The sequence below is a fragment of the Gorilla gorilla genome, chromosome 3, assembly GCF_029281585.2.
Source record: "Gorilla gorilla gorilla isolate KB3781 chromosome 3, NHGRI_mGorGor1-v2.1_pri, whole genome shotgun sequence".
NCBI classification, from domain to species: domain Eukaryota; kingdom Metazoa; phylum Chordata; class Mammalia; order Primates; family Hominidae; genus Gorilla; species Gorilla gorilla.
Genome location: NC_073227.2, coordinates 115,347,341 through 115,371,057, shown reverse-complemented (window position 1 = coordinate 115,371,057; position 23,717 = coordinate 115,347,341). Strand labels below are relative to the sequence as shown.

The following is a 23,717-nucleotide window of genomic DNA, read 5'->3' as shown; positions in this document are numbered from 1 at the left end:
GGGAAAGAATAAACTGAACTTTATTATCTTGAATTCAATGTATACAAACTCTCTTGGGATAGCTTATTAAATTTAAGCCTTCTCATCTCAACTCCCAAATATTTGGTTTAGTGGTTTCAAAATGGGGTATTGGGACCTGTATGTTAAAAACGACCTGCAGTGATTCTGATACAGGAAATACATAGAACCATGCTGGGAAAACTGCAGACTCCGTGTTTCTGAAATTGAGGGGTGTTGGTCGAATACTGCTCACCAGCTAATTTGTACTCAATGGCCATTGCAGCAAGTGCTCAGCCAGTGCTCAATGAACATCTGCATAAAACCTCAAGTCCCACCAGACAGGCCAAAAAGAGGCAGAACAGCACCTGATCCTGAACTCAGGTCTATTTTGCCACACTGCACAAATCTGCCACAAGGAAAACACATTGGCCAACTGTTATATTATTGTTGGCAAGCACCGAAATTTGCTCAAAACCCTTACAAATGAAACCCAGCTGCTTAAGCTCAATACCAGATGTCTTCTACAATGTGTGGCTTTGATAGATTAAATTGAGCATAAGAAAGAGATGAAATATATGAAAATCTAATTTGCAAGATGTTTGTCATTAAGTTTATTTAACAAAAAAAGATAGAAAATTGTTTTTTACCATAATAGATTAAGTAGAGTAGATTAATAATATTCATAATAGCTACTAATATTCTTATGTTATGAATAAACTGTTTGGTATATATGCATAAAATCAGCCCAAAAACGATCCCCCAGAAATTCCCCCACTGAAAGAATGTCATGTGCCTATAAAATCACAAGGCTCTTTCTCCTTTAGACTCTTCCCCCAATTTGAACATCTTTTCACTCGGGGCACAGGAAATTAAGTAGGAAATATTTAGTGATACTGTCTGATTTCAATAAATTGTAATAATCCTATGAAAACACACACATATATATAAGAAACATACGTGTGTGGATATGTATAATGTGTCTAAGCAAGTGTGTGAAGAAAAAGGCAACTTAAGTGGCATCTACCCTTCTTCTGTTAACATGTCACAATGGAACTCTTTTGTGATTGTTGTTGTTGTTGTTTTCCGGGTCACTGCACAGTTCTCAATAACTTCAGCTGAATTCAGAGGCTAAGTTAAATTCAGAAAAGCCACTCAACTATTCCCCCAAAGAGCTGGTGCACATTTCCTCACTCAAATCAGCCATTATTTCATGGATAAATACAGCATGTCATTCTTACAACATTAACTTTTTTATAAAGTAGGAACAGAAAAAGACTTGTTTTATAATGCAATTTGAAAACAACACATATTTGAGCATATCAACTCTAACCAAGACAAATATTCAGTTGAGATTCAGCGCCATAAAAAAGTGCATAATCATTAAATTATACACAACTGCAAGCAACAAGTTTTTAGTAATTTCTTCAGATTTGAAAAAAATAGTGATTTGAAATACTGATTTGAATTTTTCAGATTTGAAAAAATGTAGTTTTCTTTTAGAGATAAAATAAAGGTAAACACTTTAGCAAAGAGTTAGTTTGATAATGAATATTTCTATAAATGTAATAACAGAAAGATAATTTCATGTGGCGTTTCCAAAACAAACCTTGGCTTGGATTTTCTGAAGCTCCGTGCTATTGGCCTTGGCATAGCTTGTATTGAAGGTAGACAGAGATGGCCAGAAAAAATTTTAAGATGCCCTGTTATATTAAATTGACTCACACCTGGCTGTTATCTCATCAGTGCAGTTTCTACATCATGGAAGTGACACAATTGATTTTTTTAAGTAGTGTGAGTCACTATTTCCTTATATGTAAAACTCCCATTAAAACTGTGAAGACACCAATATGACTATGGGGACATTATGCAACACTGAACACTGTACGGCAGTAAAAAACTATGAACCAAAGACAATTTTCACCAGGTACTCATGAGGTTTTCAAAAGTAAATTTGAAATGTACATTAATTTTCCTCTGGACTCCAGAAGAAACCAGAAACATAGTTTCAGACATTAAGTTCCCAGAATCTGATTGAATGAACGATGTATAACACTAGCCTCAAACTCATGTCCTGTTCAGAAATCATAAATGCAAAATTTATGAGATGTTCTTTATGAGACATACAGTTTGCAACTACCATTTCAATAAAGGAGCGAAACTTACATATAACAATGTCCTAGAACTAAAGTCTGTCAAGTCACTACACTACTTGTTTCACACATTATTTCTGCCACCACGTTGATATCCCGAATTTCTATAGCATCTTTTTTTACAGAGTAAAAGATAGTCAGATCTACCTTCATTTAGTCTTAAGATAATTCTGTAGGACCTATAGAAATACATCATCATTATTTTCGGTAGTAACATTTGCTGAATTCTGAAGTTCAAGTGAGAAATATTAAAGTGTTTTTTAAAATAATTTTCAAAACATTTAGTTGATAAATAACTCATTTGCTACCCAATATCAATTCACTACAAACAAAAGAGTCCTGGAAGTATTTATATTGCTATCATAAGTGACAAGAGTAGCCATGTTAAAGGTTTTTGATTGTCAATATAATTCAAACCCTCTTCTAGAAAAACTAGACAATAATAGACACTGTGAGCAGGTGCAGTTTTTCTAGAAAAGGGTTTGGATTACACTGGCAATCAAAAACCTTTAACATGGCTAGTAGGTTACCTTTGATTATTCTAAGGGTCCGCAGCCAATCAAATTCTCCCTCCAAAGAAATTAAAAATAAAAGTGCAGCACTTTGGGAGGCCAAGGCGGGTGGATCACAAGGTCAAGAGATTGAGACCAACCTGGCAAACATGGTGAAACCCCGTCTCTACTAAAAATACAACAAAAATAGCTGGGCGTGGTAGCGTGTGTCTGTATTCCCAGCGACTCGGGAGGCTGAGGCAGGAGAATCACTTGAACTCGGGAGGCGGAGGTTGCAGTGAGCCAAGATCGCACCACTGCACTCCAGCCTGGTGACAGAGTGAGACTCTGTCTCAAAAAAAAAAGTGAAACATCTATCAGTTAACTCTGTAGAGCTAAGCAAAATGGTCTTGGAACATTAGGGACTGCAGCCACCATTTTGAGTCAAGCAAGAAACTATAAGTATGTCCAGGGACATAGATTCCTCTATACACCAAGCCTGTGCTATACACTCAAGACACAGCAATAAATAAAATGGACAGAGTTTGTTCTTCTGAGAAGCTTAGCTTCCAGCAGGAGAGTGACATGTATAATGATAAATTATGATATGTACCATAAAGGAAAAATAAAACACGATGAGGGATTATATCAAAGGGGTTTCATTTAATTTAGATTGTTAAGGAAAACTTAACTAAATGGCACTTATGCAAATGCATGGATAAACAGAGTAGAAAGGCAAAGAACTTTCCAGACTGTGAAAACAGTATATGTGAAGTACCTGAGTGAGAAAAAGGTTGGATCATTTTTGTCTTGTTTTGTTTTGTTTTGTTTGTTTTCAGGCCTATATGGCTGATGCTCAGTAAGCAGTGAGATGAGCTGCAAGATGAGTCAGGAGCCAGCTGATATCAGACCTTTGCAGGACATAGAAAGATCTGGATTTTATCCTAAATACAAGGAGTGTCCATTAAAGAATTTTAAACAAAAAGAAAAGAAGGGAGCAGACACACACAGCGAGAGTGGAATGTGCACAAGGCCCTCAGAGAGAGACATAGACAAGGAGACGTTCCGGTCCTCCTGGCCTGCTGGGTCCCATGAGGCCTATGTTTCCTTTAGTTTTTCTTTATGTCTCCATTAAACTTCTTTCTCTACTTAAGATTCTGTTCTTTATAACCAAAATATCAATACTATGATTTTATATAGTTAAGTAATCATCAAAAGAATGTAACAGAGATAGTATCAAGCAGAGTAATCAGTTAATCCGGGAAGATATTTTCCAAGTTAAAAGAAACATGGAGAGGTCTAGAGTAAAAGTAGAGTGCAAAGTCACAAGATCATCCTTATGTATTTTACTATTCACTTTTCCAAACCAACAAATATATATTAATATAGACAAAGTCTCTATTTTACAGATAACAAGTATAATAATCAAGACCAAAAGAGGCCATCTGGACCTAAAATGCAGCATAAGAAAGCTTGACAGAAAACTTAGCTGATTAAGATAATTGTTCTATAATTAGTTGTCAATATTTTCTCTTATTTGAGGATTTGTTCAAATTCTTATATGAATTCTAAAAATAGATATGCATTTGAAAAGTTGGGGGAAGAATTCATAGATTTATTCCTGGCAATTCTAAATCAATAAAAGATTTGTACAATGTTCTAAATCAATAAAATATCTGTACAATGTTATTTCAGATTCAGTTGGCTTACAGAGAAAAAAGAAACTAATTTGAGTTATTTTGCTGTTCCAATGTTTTTTCAAAAGCCTTCATATATTTGTAATTTACAAGTTTGAATTATACTATGTACAGACATTTATACACAGATAAGACTTGCATATGGTTGCTAGCATTTTGAAAATATTAAAAAAAGGTGAAACCAAATAATTTCAGTCTGTACTTGGCAATTACGTGAAATTATTATCCAATCTAATGAGCAGAACTTAAGCTGAAAACTATAGTTTAGCCATTTTCTTCCTAGGTAAATTACCAGAGATCAAATTTCTTACATCTGAGATGCTCACCACAACTTGCAGTTACTGCCAATTAATAGCCTGAGATTAAGAAATGCCACAAAATAGCTGTAGTAGAAAACATTTTAAACACATAACAACATTTATGCATTTAACAGCTGTGTTGGTCTAACAGTTCAGATTTTCAGTATATTTTGCCATATGGTAATAAGGATCATTTTTCACTTAAAATATTACCAAAAACTGATGCCGCATAGCAATATTATCATTCTAATTGTGAAACTACCTATTCACAGCCATGTTTGTTATCCTCCTCTTATTGGATTCCCTATGTGCCCTGATTATACTAAAAAAAATGTATAACATATTTTTTGAATTTTAAATTAGTGTCAACTAGACCAGACATAAATATGACAATAGGAAACCTATGGAATATGGCCTGGCAACGGAGAGGTAGTATATAAAATCCAGGTTATATAAAACTGTAGGGACCATGGAGACTTGTGTCTGGTTTTGATCACTGGGTTTGAGGATTTTCCTGTATTCACAAGAGAGTGGATTTCTACTTCCTATCTCACCTTGTTTTCCTGTAAGTATCTTTATTGATGTAGAATTGCTCCTAAAATAAATGTGGCTGCCAAGTTTTATTTAATCTGATTGCTTTAATAGCCTATTAGCATTATTTTATAGGGGAAAAATTGTAGACATTTTCACATGTACATTTAACAGGGAACCAATGAAAATTTCACCATCTTAAATGTGGGAACATGAGGCCTATCCTCGTCAGGACGGGTACATTGTTGCCACCATTGTGTTAGAACAACAAACCCAGAGTCCTTTAGTTTTTAGGTCTGTCAGTCTACCATCTTTATAACTTTACTAAATTCTCTTAACAGAATTTAAGAAGAATGGTAGTGAACAAAATGATGCTTTAATACTGTTTATACACTGCACTATATTCAATGTTTTAGTACTGTTTACACATTGCACTATATTCATTATGACTGCCTGTGAGTCTCTACTATGTTTGGAGAATAAAGGGGTAGGGTAGTACAAGTAGCTCAATCTAAACATAATCCATTTCAAGTAGAAATTAACACTACAGATTTTGACCATTACAGGACACATTTTCACTATCAGGAAGGCAATTCCCCATTTCCCTAGATTTAAAAATATGTTTCTGAAGCAATCACAATACTCCAGTATTTAAAAAACTTGAAGTTCAAGACCTCTACCAAGATGTACTCATGCCTCCTTTTTCAAAGCCTGTATCTCTTTCGAGTAAAACATTTAAGGTAATAGCTAGGCAGTGGTAAGATTTCGGTTGATGAGTCACCATATACATAGGCCACCCTTGCTTCTATCCAAAGTAGGAAGAGTTCTTTCCACTTATTGTGACTTTGCAGAGCTTTGTACCACTTGAGGTGGAACTGCAATATTACACGTATTCCTTCATATAAATCTTTTAGGTTTCCATATATTTAACAAAATATTTTTATGCACCTGAAGCTCACATTCTCCAAATGTCTCAAGTTGTCATTTTGAAAGACATTTATTTTAAATATGGATGTAAGATCTCAGAATATTAATCTTGGCTTTGTCACTCACTTAAAAGTCATGAACACATCATTTATCAGTGTTTCGTATTTTCCTTTTCTGTGATCATTATTCTCACTGAAGTAGACGCAGAATTAATAATTGTAAAGCATGTTAGATGTTGTCAAGGAATATTTAACTTAATAGTCTAAGTGGCTTAATTTCTGTTAATCTCATAGTCCTTCTCTGTTTATAGCACATTCTGTATTTATCAGGGCAAAAATACAATAAAATAAACAACCTCAAGTGTACTTTACAGAAAGTTACGGAGAGTAATTCCTCAACAAAAAAACTCAATTGATGACAAAGCTGGGAAAATCAATTGGGATTCAACATGTTCATCACACTAAGATGACCTGTTGGATGTTCACAGTCCTATCTCAATGTACATTTCTCGCTTGGCTGCCTCCTATTTTTGCATAAATTAATTATTAATAATGATACTAACAACAGCAAACTTTCAGGTAATATTATGTGCCAGACACTATTCTAAGTGCTTATGTATACTTAGTCATTTAATAGTCAAATTGATAGTAAATATAATTATTATCCCTATTTTACAGTTGTGAAAATTGAGACAACAATAAGATAATTCATTTGAGTTCATACAACTAGTGAGTGGCAGAGCTGAGTTTAAAAACCAGGCATTCTGGGTCCAGAATTTGTACTCTTAGCCACTATGATACTATGATATAAGATAAATTAAGTACAGACACATCTCACACACACACACACACACACACACACACACACACACAAGTGCCCTGCAAAGGGAGCTTTTTAAAAAGGTTCCCTACACCTATATGACCTAGAGGAAGACAAAGAATGTCTCTGGACGTCAACTTCCTCACTGGCAGAAATAAGACATTAAGACATTATTTTATACCACATTATGTTAAGGTACATTCTAAGGTTAGCATTTTATGATTCAAAGATTCTGTCTGTAGCATATGGCCTCTTTGCTTTTTATTGGCATAACTCAATACTAAAGCCAAGTATTCATGTATTTCAAAGAAAATGCTAAAAGAGAATAAAAAATGACCCTCAGGCAATGAAGAAGCAGTAGTAGCTAGAATAGAGGAATGAGAATTTTACCTCACATATATCATGCTTCGAGCTTCCTGGAACATTCTTAAGACACAGTTTCCCTGAAGTTTTTCTATTCTCCCTACAACAATTTTTAGAGACTAAACTAGCAAACTAGGTTGATGAAATACCTATCATTCCTTCATATCAATACACAAAAATTAAACTTATGTATACGGTATAAGTAAAAATACATTTATATATACAGAAATTAAAAACTTTTTCCATAGGGCCAAGCCACAGAACATAGTATCTTAATAGTGTCACAGAATACTTTGAAATTATGAAAATCTGAATTCAGTAAATCCCAATCAAAATTACGCACTCTTCTGATAAACAGTACAGCCAAGTTAGTTCTATAATATGCATCCACAAGTACATAAAGCTGAACTTTAAATACATTTCAATCTCATACATATTCCCTTTATCATTTGGCTTAATTTTATAAAGCCATTATTTCCTTATTTCCAACTCTATAACTCCCTCTTTGCAATCACTGCCACGGCCAGTTATATTCAGTTCATTAGCTTTTTTCTCATTTGAAAATAGCTCAACCACTCTTAAAATTACTGTTTAATTCAAAAATTTTAAATAAGCTTTAACATTTTCTATATTTTAGTCAACTTGATAAAATAATAATTCTTCTGAACAAAATTATCACAAAGCAAGCCCCTGTTCTTAAAGGTGAATAAACATTTGACATAGTCACAAACTATAATTATTTCCATTGCAAAATTACAGATTTACTCAATGCATCCATATAAAAATGATGATGAACTTCAAAGAAAACTAGCTAACCTATAAAAATCTAACAGTATTCAAACTAAAATAATGAGAAAAAAGTTTGTTAGAATTGCTGTTTTCTTAAATTCTTCACATATAAACTGTCACAGTATATTGAGAATAAATTTCCTAAAGTTCCAAGTTTAATTGTATTTAATTCTCAATTGTTAGAGAAAATAGAAATGTTAAGTCTCTTTAAAATTATTCTAACAGAGTACTTAGAAAGCCTTGCCATAATAGAGAAAGTAGTAAAATTACAGGGCAGTTGGAGAATGGGGGATGGAACTTTATAGACATTGAACTTCTGGCCTGAACTTTCCCTTCTGCGATAAAAGCCACGAAATCAGACTCTAACTCAGCCCCATCAGCACTGTAGTGGAGGGCACTGATCTTCTTACCCCTTGTGTGCATAGAGAGAAGAATGAGCAAGAAAATGTGAAGCTGCCAGTTTAGTTCTTCCAGCCAACCCATTGCAGCAGCAGAGCAGTCAATGTGCCCTGCCTGTTTAAGCCTCCTGTTTCTTGCCTTTCCGTCTTTCACTGAGACGCCTCTGCTGCCACTCTTGTCAGATCTTCTCGCAAGCCTGCCAGCAACCCTGAGACAGGACCGTGAAAGACAAGCCTGTTACAAACTGGTTCTGTCACCACAGAGACTTCAACTGATCACCTCGTGGGGAGGACAACAAAGGGCGGTGAGGACCCTGATCCGGATTGTTTTCTTAAGAAAGGAGCCTGACCCAGCTGCCCACACAAGGGCTAGCACACGCCGGGGCTTCACTCTGCGCTGGCAACACCCATGTCCCTCAAATCTCTCGGGCAGCTATGAAGGGAATCCATAGCAAACCTCATTTAAAACGCTGCTGTCATAAAATAGTTTGTTTCTTTTACCAACATTTTTATCTCTGCTAAGAATTTTAACTGAGAAATGTAAAAAGAAAACAAGAAATAATGTTTTTACTTAGTGAAATGCCAAAAATAGTGCAACAGATCAAAGTATTGTGTTACAGTAGTTTACTCACACTACGTCAACAGATAAATAATGAAGTGAATACCCTTGAATCAAGTGCACAGATATGAAAAGGGTCACATATAAAAGAAATCTCTAATGAATATTGCAAGTTAAGATATTTCAGTTATGACTATAGTTTTAAGAGCTGTTAACCTAACTGACTATTATATAAATAAAACCATTGCAAGTTTTTCCACTTTTTAGATTTTAACTGCAATTGTTTCTCAATGTAAATTATGACCATTTTTGTGATGTTTCATTTGCCATGATATTGAATGAGATAAAGAAATTTTTTCAAAATTGTTTTTGTTTTACTCTGAGAACTGTTAATAATAAAAGAACACCAAGAAAGATAAATGAATTGTCAGTATATGTAGAAACTACAATGTTACCATAGACAAATACAAAAAGAGGTCATTATTAAATCCCATCAGTTTGTCTGATAAAGGATTTATGAGTAGAGTAGCAAATGTATTACAACGTTTATATCTAAGATATCATCATCATATGTTTACTTGATATTTTAAAAAATCCTTTCTTGGAAAAAGAATCTCTTCTTTCTTCTCACTTTCAAAAGACATCCCTGATTTGCCCCTACTCCTGACCCCATCCTGCACCTCCCAGCACTATTCCACTAGGTACCATTCAAATCTACCCTCTAGCTTAGGAAACCCAACAATGTTTTTTTTGTTTTGATAATTTTACACATACTACAATCAATCAACACCCTCAATTTATACTTTCCTAAGTACTTTCATGAAACTTAAGCAAAATACAGAATTTTAACCATGTAGGAAACCTTAAACTACTCTAAGTTTACTAAACTACACATTCTGCATTTCACAGAAGCCATGCATCTTACTTGTCAGAAACATGGAGGTTGGTGGTAATTAAAAAGAACTGTCTTTGAGTAATATTTATCCATATCCCTTTTAGTTAGGAAAAGAGATTGGTATATAGTAAAATGAGTAAGGATCATCAGGAGCAGAGGGTTATGTGGGAAAAACAGACAAAAATCAAGCAATAGAATCTGCTTTTTAAACCTTCTATGTTGGGCTCAGAGCCACATTCACAACATGGTTCCACTGCCAATTTGGAATCCAGCCTTGAGCTTTGGGGCAAGAAGTGAATAGCTGAAATGTGGGACAGCTCCCACTGCTCACATTTCCCCAATATGGGCTTCTATAAATGGCTGAAAGTTAAAGACAGAATCTCTGCTCTCTCCCCAGAATCCTAATTCAGTTCAAAAGAACTCATATCAGCAACCATTTCTGATTTTGAACTATGTGCAAGCTGATCTGGTTCCTCAAGAAGGTTATAACACCACAGAATAAGTATGTAAGAAATAATTAAGAAAAAACGTAAGACATTTTAAGATGAAGTGGCCCCAACAGAATAAACATGGAAATTCCAAGCAGACGATGGAACAGACTGGGCCCAGATTGCAGGGAGAGCTGGATGCTGAAAGACGAATTGAACTTATACAGCAATACAGAAGTTGAGAGGAAAGAAATTATATGAGCAAGGCTTACAGGTAGAAATGAATTTTCAATTTGTGCAACAGCATGAGGACAATCTTACTGGAACAGACAGCTCCTATTAGTAAGTGGTTGGAAAGAAAGCTAGACAGAGTGGAACCAAATTGTGCAGGACTCTGAATATAGGTTACAGCGTTTGGAATATATGAACTGCAAAAAAAACAAAAAAACAAAAAAAAACTTTTATGCTGGGCACATTGGCTCGTACCTGTAATCCCAGCTACTTGGCAGGCTGAGGCAGGAGGATCGCCTAAGGCCAGGAGTTCAATCCAGCCTGAGCAACATAGCAAGACCCTGTCTCTAAAATAATTTTTTTTTAATTAGCTGGGTATGGTGGTTCACACCTGTACTCCCAATTATTGGGGAAGCTAAGACAGGAGGATTTTTTTAGGCCAGGAGTTCCAGCCTGCAGTGGGCTATGATCACACCACTGCAATCATGCCTGGGTGACAGAGCAAGACCCCATCTCCAAAAAGACTTTTGGACTTCAGCTTGTAGGATGAATCTCTGAACCTCACCTTCCAACTAGGTGAGGGAGAGTGAAAACAAGATTAAACATGTGAGGAGAGGTTTCCACTTAGTCAAACTTCTTGCTAATACCTATTTCTTTCATTTAGCAATATTTTAAAAAATCAAGATGTATCCCTATTAATTTCCTCCATTTTAAATTTAATTATTAACATATGCTAGGTGCCAACAATGAAGGGGATCTTCTAGAAATGGCATATTAGGCCCCTGACTACTTGGTTCAAAAAATCTCATGAAACTTACTATGTAGATCAAAAGTCTAATTTAGCAGAACCACCCAGATTTGCCTATGATTTAACCCTCTCACCCTAATGTACATATTTTTATCTACAGTTTACATTTTAATTTCCAATATCCAATCTAATTAAGCCTCTATCTGTACCAGGTCAAGAACTGGTTTCACAATTCCACAAGCAAACACAAATAATCACATTAAAAAGTGGGCAAACAACAGGAACAGACACTTCTCAAAAGAAGACATACAAAAGGCCGAGAAACACATGAAAAGAATGTTCAACATCACTATCAGAGAAATGCAAATCAAAACCATAGTGAAATACCATCTTACACCAGTCAGAAAGGCTATTACCAAAAAGTCAAAAATCCACAAATGCTGGCAAGGCTGTGGAGAAAAGGGAATGCTTATACATTGCTTGTGGGAATATAAATTAGTTCAGCCACTGTGGAAAGCAGTTTGGAGATTTCTCAAACAAGTTAAAACAGTACTACCAACTACCATTCTACCCAGTAAAGCCATTACTGGGTATATATCCAAAAGAAAATAAATCATTCTACCAAAAAGACATGGGCACTTATATGTTCATCGCAGCACTACTGACAGTAGAAAAGATATGAAATCAACTGAGGTACACATCAGCAGTAGACTGGATAAAGAAAATATGGTACATATACACCATGGAATACTACAGTGTAATAAAAAAGAATGAAACCATAGCAACATTGATGCAGCTGGAGGGCATTATCCTAAGCAGATTAACACAGGAACAGATGTATCCCTATTATTGCATGTTCTCACTTAAAAGTGGGAACTTAACATTAGGTACACATGGACATAAAGATGGCAACAACAGACACTGGGGCCTACTGGAGTGGGGAAGGAGACACACAGGCTCCCAAGGGTTGAAAAACTACTGGGTACTATGCTCACTACCGGGGTGACTGGATCAATTGTACCCCAAACCTCAGCAACACACAATATGCCCATGTAACAAACCTGCATGTGTGCCCTCTGAATCTAAAATAAAAGTTGAAATTATTTTTAAAATAAAGATTTAGTAACTGGATAACCAAGTAAATCAATGGTAGAATGGGAAAAATCTCCCTTTCAGAAGAATTCAAAAAATTTATATATTTAGATAGTCTCGCTCCATGAAGCAGAGCTTAATCAACCCCACCCTTGACTCTAAGCTGTGCTTAGTGACTTGCTTCCAAGGAGTACAGTATGAAAAGGAATATAACTTTACACTGGAATAACTGGCAAACACTCCCTTGGGCAGGTGATTGAGGTTAACATGACTGAAGACAAGCCATGCTGATAGCAGGTACCCCTGATATGATGAGAATGGCACTTCACCTCTATGGTCTACCTCCTCAACACCAACCACCCTAGTCTATGAGAAATACATCAGGCCAGCTCCATTTCAGAAATATTCAATAAAATATCTGATCATCACTGCTTAAAACTATCAAGGAAAGTGTAAAAAAAGAGTTAAAAACCAACAGAGACTAAGATGACATGATGACTAAGTGCAAAGTGGTTTTCTAGATGGGATCCTTGAACAGAAAAAAATGGCATTATGGAAAGGGAGAGAGGAAACAAATCTGAATAAAGTTTGGAGCTTGGTTGCTGGTAATATACCATTGTTCCTTTCTTAGCTGTGACACATATACAGCCCCAAAGTAAGGTCAAATGTTAATAGCAGGGGAAACTGGGTGAAGGGTATATGAGGACTCTATATTACCTTTGGAAATTTTCTAAATGAATTATAAAATAAAAAGTTTATTTTAAAAAATGAGTTTCATAGCAGTTAAACATTCACTCCCAAATCTCCTAACTACAGAGTTGACTGCAGAGAAGGAACCAATGTGCCAAATGGTTATACACCTACTTGTGCAGCTTTCATCACAGGTTCACTTAACTGCTCCAATAGATTCTATTCCAATTACACCTTTACCTACAAGAAGAAATATCAGAAAGGAGAATAACAATGGTTTATGTCTGAGGCGTTCTTCTTCTACTGAGATAGCCAACTTAATTTTGCAAGTTAATTTATATACCAAAGGAGTCTTCAAAGAAAGCTCCGAGAGAAGATTAAAAGAAAGGTCTCCATTTGAAAATGTACACCTGACAGAAGTGCAGAGGAAGGAAAAAGGAGCACTATGGAGAGTACTACTAATATGTGTAGGATATGTCATCACTGTATGTCATTTGTAGAGTTCTTACTAATGACATTCACACATTCTAGATTTACGAAGTCTTTGCTGTACAGTAGAAAGGGCCTATTTGTGCTATGTGTATAATCTGGGGCAGATTATTTAAACTCTCTGTTTGCTCATTACCTAACTGTTAAATTGTTATATTCACTAAATAAATGAAGGAATATAGACTACTGAATACAGTGCCCAGAATACGGGAAAATATCAGAAAATGTCAGTAATTTCCTGACAACTCTCACTAATCTCTCTCCTGCCACTCACATGAAAAGCTTTGCTAATAAAAATAATGTTCTTTAATATAACAGGCTACAGTGTAACATTTATCAAGTTGTTCCTGTCACAAACAGTGTGATCATTAAAACAAGGATACAAAATATCTCTTAAGTCAAGATTTTAAAAATTCAATTAAAGCTGGACACAGTGGTTTGTACTTGACTATAGTCCCAGCTATTAGGGAGGGTGAGGCAAGAGGGCTGCTTGAGCCCAGGGGTTCGAGACTAGCCTGGGCAATACAGCAAGACCTCACCTCAAAAAAAAAAGTCAAATTATACCTGAAAAACTAAATATTTATTCAAATCAATTGATTTTCATTTAATTCATTAAATATTCATGCATTTGAAGTAGAAGTATACTGAAGAATTTTAAATTGAGACTACCTTGCTACCAGTTTCAATTTGTGATTCATTTTCACACAGAAACTCCCCAAATCTCCTGATCTTATGTTTATATACAGTTTTTATCTAAAAAACATTCACTATTTGCTACATTTGGGGGGATCATGTCTACTGAATGGATGTGAGAACATTAAAAAGAGACAGCACCTGCCTTCAGGACAAAGCTTATCCTCTAGTGGGTGAAGACAAACATACAATCCAATAATGACAATGCAGTACAGTAACTGCCTGCTATGCTGAGGAAACATGGAAAAAACAGTGAATAAACAAAGATTAATTCTGCCTGAGGGTGAGGGTTGGACTTGAGTCGGGGAGGCATTTGAACTGGGTCTTCAAAGATAAGTAGGAATTCACTGGGTGAAGGGAAGGCAAAGGAATCCTAAGCAAAGAGAACAGGCAGTACAGTACATTTATGAGTAAGAAAAAAAGTAGTGCTTGCAGAGAACACGAGAAGCTCGATATGCCTAGAGAGCAGGGGAATTAGGCTGGAAAAGTAGACTGGGGAGGTTAGGAAGAGCCTTGTAGCCCATAATTAGAAGTTTTGATTTTATCCTACACACATGGGAAGCAATGTCTTCATTTCTGGAGGTAAGCACAGGTTACTTTCCATTGTGCAAACTGACAGCTACTACTTCTTGCAGCTGATTATATTTCAAGGGAAACTAATAAAGTTTTGGAGATAAGATGAAAAATATTTTCCTTTGTATCTAAGAAAACATAATAATATATTTGTTATTCTTAATGAGAACAATAAAGTGAGTGTTATTTTCTTTACCATGTGAACATCCCTGCTAATACTGTTTGGAATAAAATTTACTTTTTAATTAAACTTCTGTTCCAACACACAGGCACATTAATAACAACAGCTATTGCCTTCTTCCGATTGGAAGCCACAGCCTTTTAGGTCCTACCAAGAGCTTTGCACTAAAATGTTTTTCAAACTTTCACACATGTTGTACCAAAAACAAAAGTGCCCTCAGAACTGCACTGGTATTTGGTTTTATTATTCTGGCTTTTAACTAAACACTTACATACTATCATAAAAAACTGCTCCACTATGAGAAAAAAAATTAACAATAGAGCCCACAGTACAAAAACTTTTTTCCTGACTTTGGAGTTTATAAAGACCACAACTTCAGCCCTCTTTCAGGCTGCCTCCTGCCTCCCAACCCCGTTCTAATTTGCAGCATTCCACATCACTAGTCATTAACAACCCAAAGCTCCCTTCAGCTGCAGAGTGAAAGACCATCACATTATTGCAAATAAACAATCCCTTTCTCCCTTGAACGAGCGACACATTATTCTGAGCACGTCTTCTCTCTGCTTTCATTGCTCTGCCAAGGTCCTCCATGAGTGGGAAGGGGTAAAAAGAGAGAAAAAATATCCCACAACTTGTCTAAAGCATGTAGAGGATGATTTGTGTTCTTACTTACGGGATATGACTGTCACTGTTGATCTGCTTTCAGGCCTAGATTACATGTGATAAGGGCTGACCTTCTTTAAGTATTCACACATTATGCACTCATGGAGAGCAGGCAGGACACAAAAGTCCTTCAGATGTTCTGGGCATCAATCAAGTGCACAGCATGGAGCCTGCCAAACTTTTCTTCCATTTACTCAGGGAGAGGAAGGGGGAGTCCAAGACAGACTTAATAAAGTTTAAAGCTATGCCACAATATATTTGGGGAGACCATTGTTATTAAAAGGGTGCTGTTTCAAAAAATTCTCTATAGTTACCACTGGCAACAAAAACAATTCGCATACAAATATAAACAGACAACCAGATTTCATTCCAGCTTTAAAATTTCAAAACTTTTGTTATAAACCAGGTCTCAATGGCTTTAGCAGATTCCTATTTTCTTTCCTGAAGACATTTTATTAAGTATATATTTCAAAAACCAAAAATATAAATTTTCTTTTATAACAATCATACTCAAAACATATTTTAAGTCATTTATAAAACAGAGGACATACATTTGTTACAAAATTGAGCATAGCTAAATAAACTGAAGACAAGTCAACAACACAAACCATTTTTCACCTAATACAAATACTGTCATTACTAGCAAGAGCCCCAATATTATAGTGTAGATATGACGATATCTTCTGATACAGGCTTCTAATGTTTGTGTTTTATTGTTGCCCCTCCCCACAGCTCATTCCAGGAATTTGAGGTAGCTTCTGAAAAAGAAAAAATAAGCCCCAAACTGTGTTCTCTTAAAATATTGCAACACTCCATACTTGGAGGGCATCATTTCAGCATCAGCACAATCATATCCATCAGACAAAGATGCTTCATGGAATTTGATGATAGAATGATACCTTAAATCTACTACAATATCATTTGCCTAGAGATCACAAAATTCTTTTTAAAAGCTAATGTCATGTTATGAATATAATAATTATATGCATGGCCTGTGCACAAAATAAGAAGATTAGACACAAAGGTTTACAAAACAATTCATGAGACAACAAGGCAATGAACATTAAAAGAGTAGGAAGAGAATTCAAGGTAACTTACATGATTAAACTACCAAAGAAAATTAACTTAGTAAATTTGCTAATTAAAACAACAGCAACAAACCCTCCAGATTGCTTCTATATATGCATGACTCTTGCATGGATCTTTAGTTTATTATTTGGTTTTAGCGGTATGCTACTAAAAGACCATGAGGTCAGACTTGCACCCTAGCAACAGGGAACTAGGTGATAGATAAACTGTGAGGTAATTCTTTATGTTAATCATTACAGAGTAAACCATCACCTGGAAGATATGACTATCTCAGGCAAGAAACTGAACCAGAATGAGAGGAAGATGTCTTGGCAGGAGATGGAAAGCAAGAAACCCAGGCAAGGCTAGTGTAGTTATTTCCAGATAGAACATAGAATGATGACAGCTAGGACCATGATGACAACAATGATAATGATCATGATACATACTATTTGGCCATCTTTTACTGTTTGTGAGGCACTATGTGTGTACTTAACATACAGGTTTAAGCATCCCTTATTTAAAATGCTTGGGGCCAGAACTGCTTTGGATTTCAAAGATTTTTGCATTTTGGAATTTTTACATAAACATAAGATATCTTGGGGATGGGACCCAAGGGTAAACATGAAATTCATTTATGTTTCACATGCACCTTATAGACATAGTCTGAAGGTAATTTTATACAATATTTTAAATTTTTTTGGCGTGAAATGAAGTTCGTATACATCAAGCCATAAGAGAAAGGTGTCACTGTGTCAGCAACTCTTACAATCTGTTTGTTTGGCATCACCATTAACTCTCTCAATTTGTACATTATCAATAAGCAATCATTTTCTCCCACTTATTCACACGTAGGTACCTAACAGTAAAAATTATGACATACCGTTAATACAATAAAAATGTGTCAGGTGTAGAATTTTCCACTTACGGTATTAGGGGGGTACTCAAAAAGTTTTGGATTGGCTGGACATGGTGGCTCACGCCTGTAATCCCAGCACTTTGAGAGGCCGAGGCGGGCAGATCACGAGGTCAGGAGATCGAGACCATCCTGGCTAACACAGTGAAACCCCGTCTCTACTAAAAATATAAAAAATTAGCCGGGTGTGGTGGCCGGCGCCTATGGTCCCAGCTACTCAGGAGGCTGAGGCAGTAGAATGGGATGAAGCTCTGGGAGGTGGAGCTTGCAATGAATTGAGATTGCGCCACTGCACTACAGCCCGGACGACAGAGCAAGACTCCGTCTCAAAAAAAAAAAAAGTTTTGGATTTTGGAGTATTTCAGATTTTGGATTAGGGATGCTCACTCTGATTATTTCATTTAATCCTCACTGCCACCCTGTGCGGGAGGAAATATCATTCCCAATTTAGATAAGAATACTGTGTATGCCTAAGATAAAAGCCCTGAGAACTGGTTAAGAATTCATTGGATCAGACACCAATACTTCCCTAGGTAGGGACCCAGGTATTTTTGTTCTAGAAGAAATATCTAGGGCCAAAAAAAAAAAAAAGTCCATTCAGTGGATGGAGGACTCCAAGAATCTGGGAGGCTGGTAAGATTCACTCAGCAAACATGACTACCAGAAATTCTGAGGGCTGGAGCAAAAAAGGAGGGTCAGATATTCTAAATTCCAAATCTGTAGATTCAGAGGAGGTAACAATAAGCACTGTGTCATGCAACAGCAGTGCCTTCAGAGGTCCGGAGTTTCCAACCCATGGCGGGGTGGAACTCTCCTCTAAAGCGTGTAAAGTGTTTATTATAAAAAAACAATTATAGACCACGTGTGGTGGCTCACACCTGTAATTCCAGCACTTTGGGAGGCCGAAGTAGGAGGATCGCTTGAGCCCGGAAGTTCAAGACCAACCTGGGCAACATAGGAAGACCTTATCTCTACTAAAAACAAAAAAAAATTAGCCAGGTGTGGTGGTGCACGACTGTATTCCTATTTACTCAGGAGGCTGAGGTGGGAGGATCACTTGGGCCCAGGAGGTTAAGGCTGCAGGGAGCCGTGATCATGCCAATGTACATCAAATACATATATTGTCATTAACATAAAGCAGTATTTTATGTACATTCTTAATAACTTTCTCAAAGACCTTTCTAATCAACTAAGGAGAGTGAGGTGCCACGGAATTGAGGAAAGGGTTTTTTCTTCCTTGCATAGGCCTGTACTTTAGGAGGTACAGCGAGGCAGCACTGCAGGCTTAGAAGGCACACGAGTGGATGAATAAAGTTACCAGAGCCATGTAATGTAGTCCTTCACTCACTGGAAGAGTCTGAGTTTGTTTTAACAAAACAAGCTGTTTTCTTCACACCAAGAGAACTTTCTAGAAGATTTCCTTTGTCCCACTTATAAGGAACTACTTATAAAGGGTTTGTGTTTGATTTTTAGATAACAACAGATACACACTGACATTGTAATTATTAACACTTCGACTCCTGGAGTCCACAAGTTAAAGTTATACACTATAAAAACCATGAACCATTGAGCTAATAACCTGACTTGCCAGAAGCTCTATTTTAAAGAGATTCTAAGGACATTTTCTTCTTTATCAAATTAGTGCTAAAGCATCCCTAAGCAGAAAATCAAAATCTCTATTACCCACTTGCCATTTATAAAAAGCTGAACAGTTTCCTATCAAAACTAATTTCTTAAAAAGGATTACTATAACTCTTATTTCATCCTAAAGTCAATTGTGCATAAAATTTATGTAAATCCAACTTGAACTGATATAAAATAAGTCAATTGAAAATGAAATTTTCATTTGTGTTGATAATAATATCAACACAAACTATACTTAACAGAAAAGGATTTAAAGTATCGCTCTTATCTAAACCCTTAAAGAATGTTTGCTTAAGCTGTTTCTCCATACACCATATGAAAATAGCTACTAGAAAATCTGTTTTCAACTATTTGGAAAATATCTAAATATAAGAATTACATAAGAAAAAAGTGTCTTAGAAGAGAAGATACTAATAGTAGAGAAAAATTTTGTTCTTGTATACCACATACCAGTTTTTCCATAGAAACCTCAACAGTGCTACGAAATATCAGTCCTATGGATCTACACATTTAGTAGTAGACTTAGCTGTTACTAACCTTCAAAAATTAATGCTAGAGGAAATATAAAGGTTTCAGGAAGTTAATTTTTATTTAAGGTGGCATTTTAAATCTATGTGCATATAAAAGTATTTTCAAATAAAAGAAACAATGATGCCATGATTTTTGGTTCAGAGTCATGACATGCCACCAGGGGTGTCCAATCTTTTGGTTTTCCAGGGCCATACTGGAGGAACTGTCTTGGGCCAAATAGAAAATACACTACACTACACACTACACTGATGAGCTAAAAAAAATTGCAAAAAAAATCTCATAATGTTTTAAGAAAGTTTACAAATTTGTGCTGAGCCTCATGGCCAGCGTGGGCTGCATGTGGTGCACAGGCCGTGGGCTGGACAACAAGGTTGTGCTAAACCTTTTCATCTCTCTCACACACATATTTCCGTATCTTCCCTTACCTGCTCTTAGAAACATGGCACACCTGCTTACTGCCTTTATTTGTTTTTTATGAGAAACAGCAGCTCTTCATAATCTCATTAAAGCCTTTCTAACAGATTCTACACATGGAAAACTTTCAGAACACTGGGGATTGGTTTGGATGCTTAAACAAGTAGATTGTGCTAAAAAAAAAAAAAAAAGAAGAAGAAGAAGAAGAAGTAAAATGAACCCCATGTACAAACTTCATTTAATCAGAAAATTTCACAGCACAGAGACACCAGACTTTAGCTTTAGTGAAACCTAAACTTTAAGATGGAGATACTACATTCTCTGCCTTGTCTAGAGCATTACAGCAAAAGCACAAGATATTTAATGTGCACGAAATAAGAGAAGTAAGAAACTCAAGTTATGGAGGTAAAGAGGACGAACTTTAGTGATCACGATATCAGATAAAACCAGTGACGCATCTGACACAAAGACAATTCTCTACTAATAAAAATGGAAAAATATAAAATTCTATTACTATTTTTGTCAATATAAGAGCCTTAGTTACAGAGGCATTCCTTTATCCGATCACCTTGTTCTACACATCTTATTACGGTTAGTCAGAACTCTATGTGGTTATGTCTGTACTGCCAAACACCCAGCTGAAAAGTGAAAAATTTAGTCAAGCAGTGAGTTATCCTAAGGTTTATGCCAAATGAAACATTCAAATTCAACCTTAACCAAAATGAGTAAAGCCTTTATTTACCCAGATGATTTAAGATCCATTAAGACCACCAATGTGATTTAAATTGTCACCATAATTTCCTCTCTGAGGTCTCCCGAAAGTTTACAGTGGAAGCACTTCAGAATCCTCACTACATCTCACTAGCACCTCTAACAAAGGATGTGTGAAGAAAAAAGAGAAGCAAGGACATTCAAAACGAGTAACTGCTATTTTAGAAACATTTTCTTTAAACGTATTTTTAATTTTTTATTAAAATGGTATGTGTATAATCAGAAATTGACAAATTGAACCGAAAATATTTATGAAGTTAGGCAAAGAACCATAAATTATTCATCATAATTTTTCCTCTGCCTTTTCAATAGAGGATTTGGCCTCACTCTACATTGGTTGCATAACATTATCTCTTTGTGTTGGTTTTTAGATGATCACTTTCTGGGAGTACAAATAGAAATAGCCTATGGAAATAAAGCTTGATGTCTTTCTGAATTGTGCGAGAAGCTTTAGACCAAACTCAGGCTGGGCTACAGAAAATATAAGAGAGTTGCCAATCCTAGACCGGATGCTTATGATGTCCTTGCAAAATCCTTTCGATAGCTGGCAATGCTCCACAAGATCTGGCTTCCAATTGCTACCTCACTGGGCTCTTTTTCTCCCCCTTCTTCATCCTGTTCCTCAAACATACAAGGCATGATCCAGCTCAGAGCTTTGTGTCTCCTGATTCTTCTGCCTAAAATGCTCTTCTCTTTCAATATCTAAAAGGTCCCTCCATTGACTCCTTCAAATCTTGGCTCAATTCTTGCCTTCTCACTGAAAGGTACCCTAGTACTCTATTTACTACTACAACCACCCCATTCCCAAACTCTCAATCCTCCTTACACTGCTTTATCTTTTCTTCTCCATAGCACTTAACACCTTCTAACTACTACATAATTTGCTTACTATGTTTATTGTTAACTGTCTCCCCCTCAGCCCCACTTGAGTACAAAACCCTCAGGGCATAGCTCTTTTTCCACTTTGTCCACTTATGTTCCCCCAACACTTGAAACAGCGACTATGTAATATGCATTCAAGAAGTCTTTTTTCAAACTCTCTCCTTTGTAAAGCCCTATCTCTCTCTTTCTAAAGTATATGACCCCTCATGTCATCAATTATTCTCATACCAATTACTTTTTTCTTCCAAATCCTGGCTTGCCCTCTGGTTTCTATATCTACCATATTTATGAATTTCTTCTTTCAAAGGTCAACAAATGTACTTTTCTTAGTCTTTATCCTTTTCATCCCTACGTAGCTCTGGGCTTCCTTTCTTAAGAGTACTTCCCTTCTTGAGAGCCTCACTCATTTAAAAGAATATTGAACAAATACGACGTACTAGTCATCTGCTAGAAGCTCATCCTTTGGTTTTCATGATGAGGGACTATCTATCCATGTGTTTTTCCTTTTCCATTCACACAAGTAGGTGATAATGATTCTTTCCAATAACCTCTTTTCTCAAACATGTTCCCTAGTAATATCAGGGCTTCGGTTTACATCATTTCATCTACCAGGGAAAATACTTTCCTGAATGACCACCTTATATTTCTCTCTGGCAATGCAAATCTAAATATTGCTATTTCTCCTACAGCTGTTCAAATACCTCCCCCCAGCTCCATGGATATAGCCATTCTTTGCAACCACTTAGCTTTAAGCCCTGCCCCCATCCTATTTGTTGGGCATTTTCTAATGCTGGGAGGTAGCACTCCACTAACACGGAAGCTGAAAAAGTCAGATACTCACTTTCATAGCTTCTGTAGCTAGGACATGAGTACAGGACTGAAATTCTCCAAATCATATGTACCCGTCCCAGACTTTACAGGAAACTAACAAGAAAAAACCTCAGGTCATTCATGCTAACTGCTGGTGGTGGGAGTAGCAGCAGCTACATTGATTTTCGAAAGGCAACAGCAGCACCAGTTTTAGTGGCAGCATCCAGATCTAGGGTTGACAACGTGGACAGCAAAACTGGGGTGTCTAAGGCAATAACAAATGCCGGCGAGGATGTAGAGAAAAGGGAACCCTCGTACACTGTTGGTGGGAATGTAAATTACTACAACCACTACAGAAAACAGTTCAGATATTCCTCAAAAAACTAAAACTAGAGCTACCATAAAATCCAACAATCTCACTACTAGGTAAATACCAAAAAAAAAAAAAAAAAAAAAAAGGAAATTGTATATTGAAGAGATATCTGCACGCCCATGTTTATTACAGCCACGATAGCCAAGATTTGGAAGAAACCTAATTGTCCATCAACAAATGAATGGATAAAGAAAATGTGGTACATACACACAGTAGAATACCATTCAGCCATGAAAAAGAATGAGATCCTGTCATTTACATCCAACGTAGATGGAACTGGAGATCATTATGTTAAGTGAAATAAGCCAGCCACAGAAAGACAAACTTTGCATGTTCTCACATATTTGTGAAAGCTAAAAACTAAAACGATGAACTTTGTGGACAAAAAGGGTATAGGATGTTTGTTACCAGAGACTAGGAAGGGTTTTGGGGGTGGGAAGAGTGAAGATGGTTAATGAGTACCAAAAAAACAGTTAGAGAGAAATTAATTTAAAATAGCACAACACGGTGACTACAGTCAATAATAATTTAATTATACATTTTAAAATAATGAAAAGAGTAAAACTAAGGATAAATGCTTGAGGTGATGAATACCCCATTTG

General features: G+C 36.2%; 1 protein-coding gene across 4 annotated transcripts in view; it reads right to left on the bottom strand.

Annotated features, from left to right (window-relative positions):
• Positions 1 to 23,717, bottom strand: part of BMPR1B (bone morphogenetic protein receptor type 1B) — a 398,018-nt gene that overhangs the window by 95,831 nt on the left and 278,470 nt on the right. Inside the window, exon 1 of one of the 4 annotated variants that reach the window (XM_004039138.5) lies at positions 8,477 to 8,661. The exons of the other annotated variants lie outside the window; for them this stretch is intronic. Coding sequence (XP_004039186.2) covers positions 8,477 to 8,549 — 73 coding nt within the window. The 5' untranslated portion in view covers positions 8,550 to 8,661. Of the gene's footprint in view, positions 1 to 8,476; positions 8,662 to 23,717 lie in introns of those variants that run through there. 4 annotated transcript variants of the gene reach the window in all.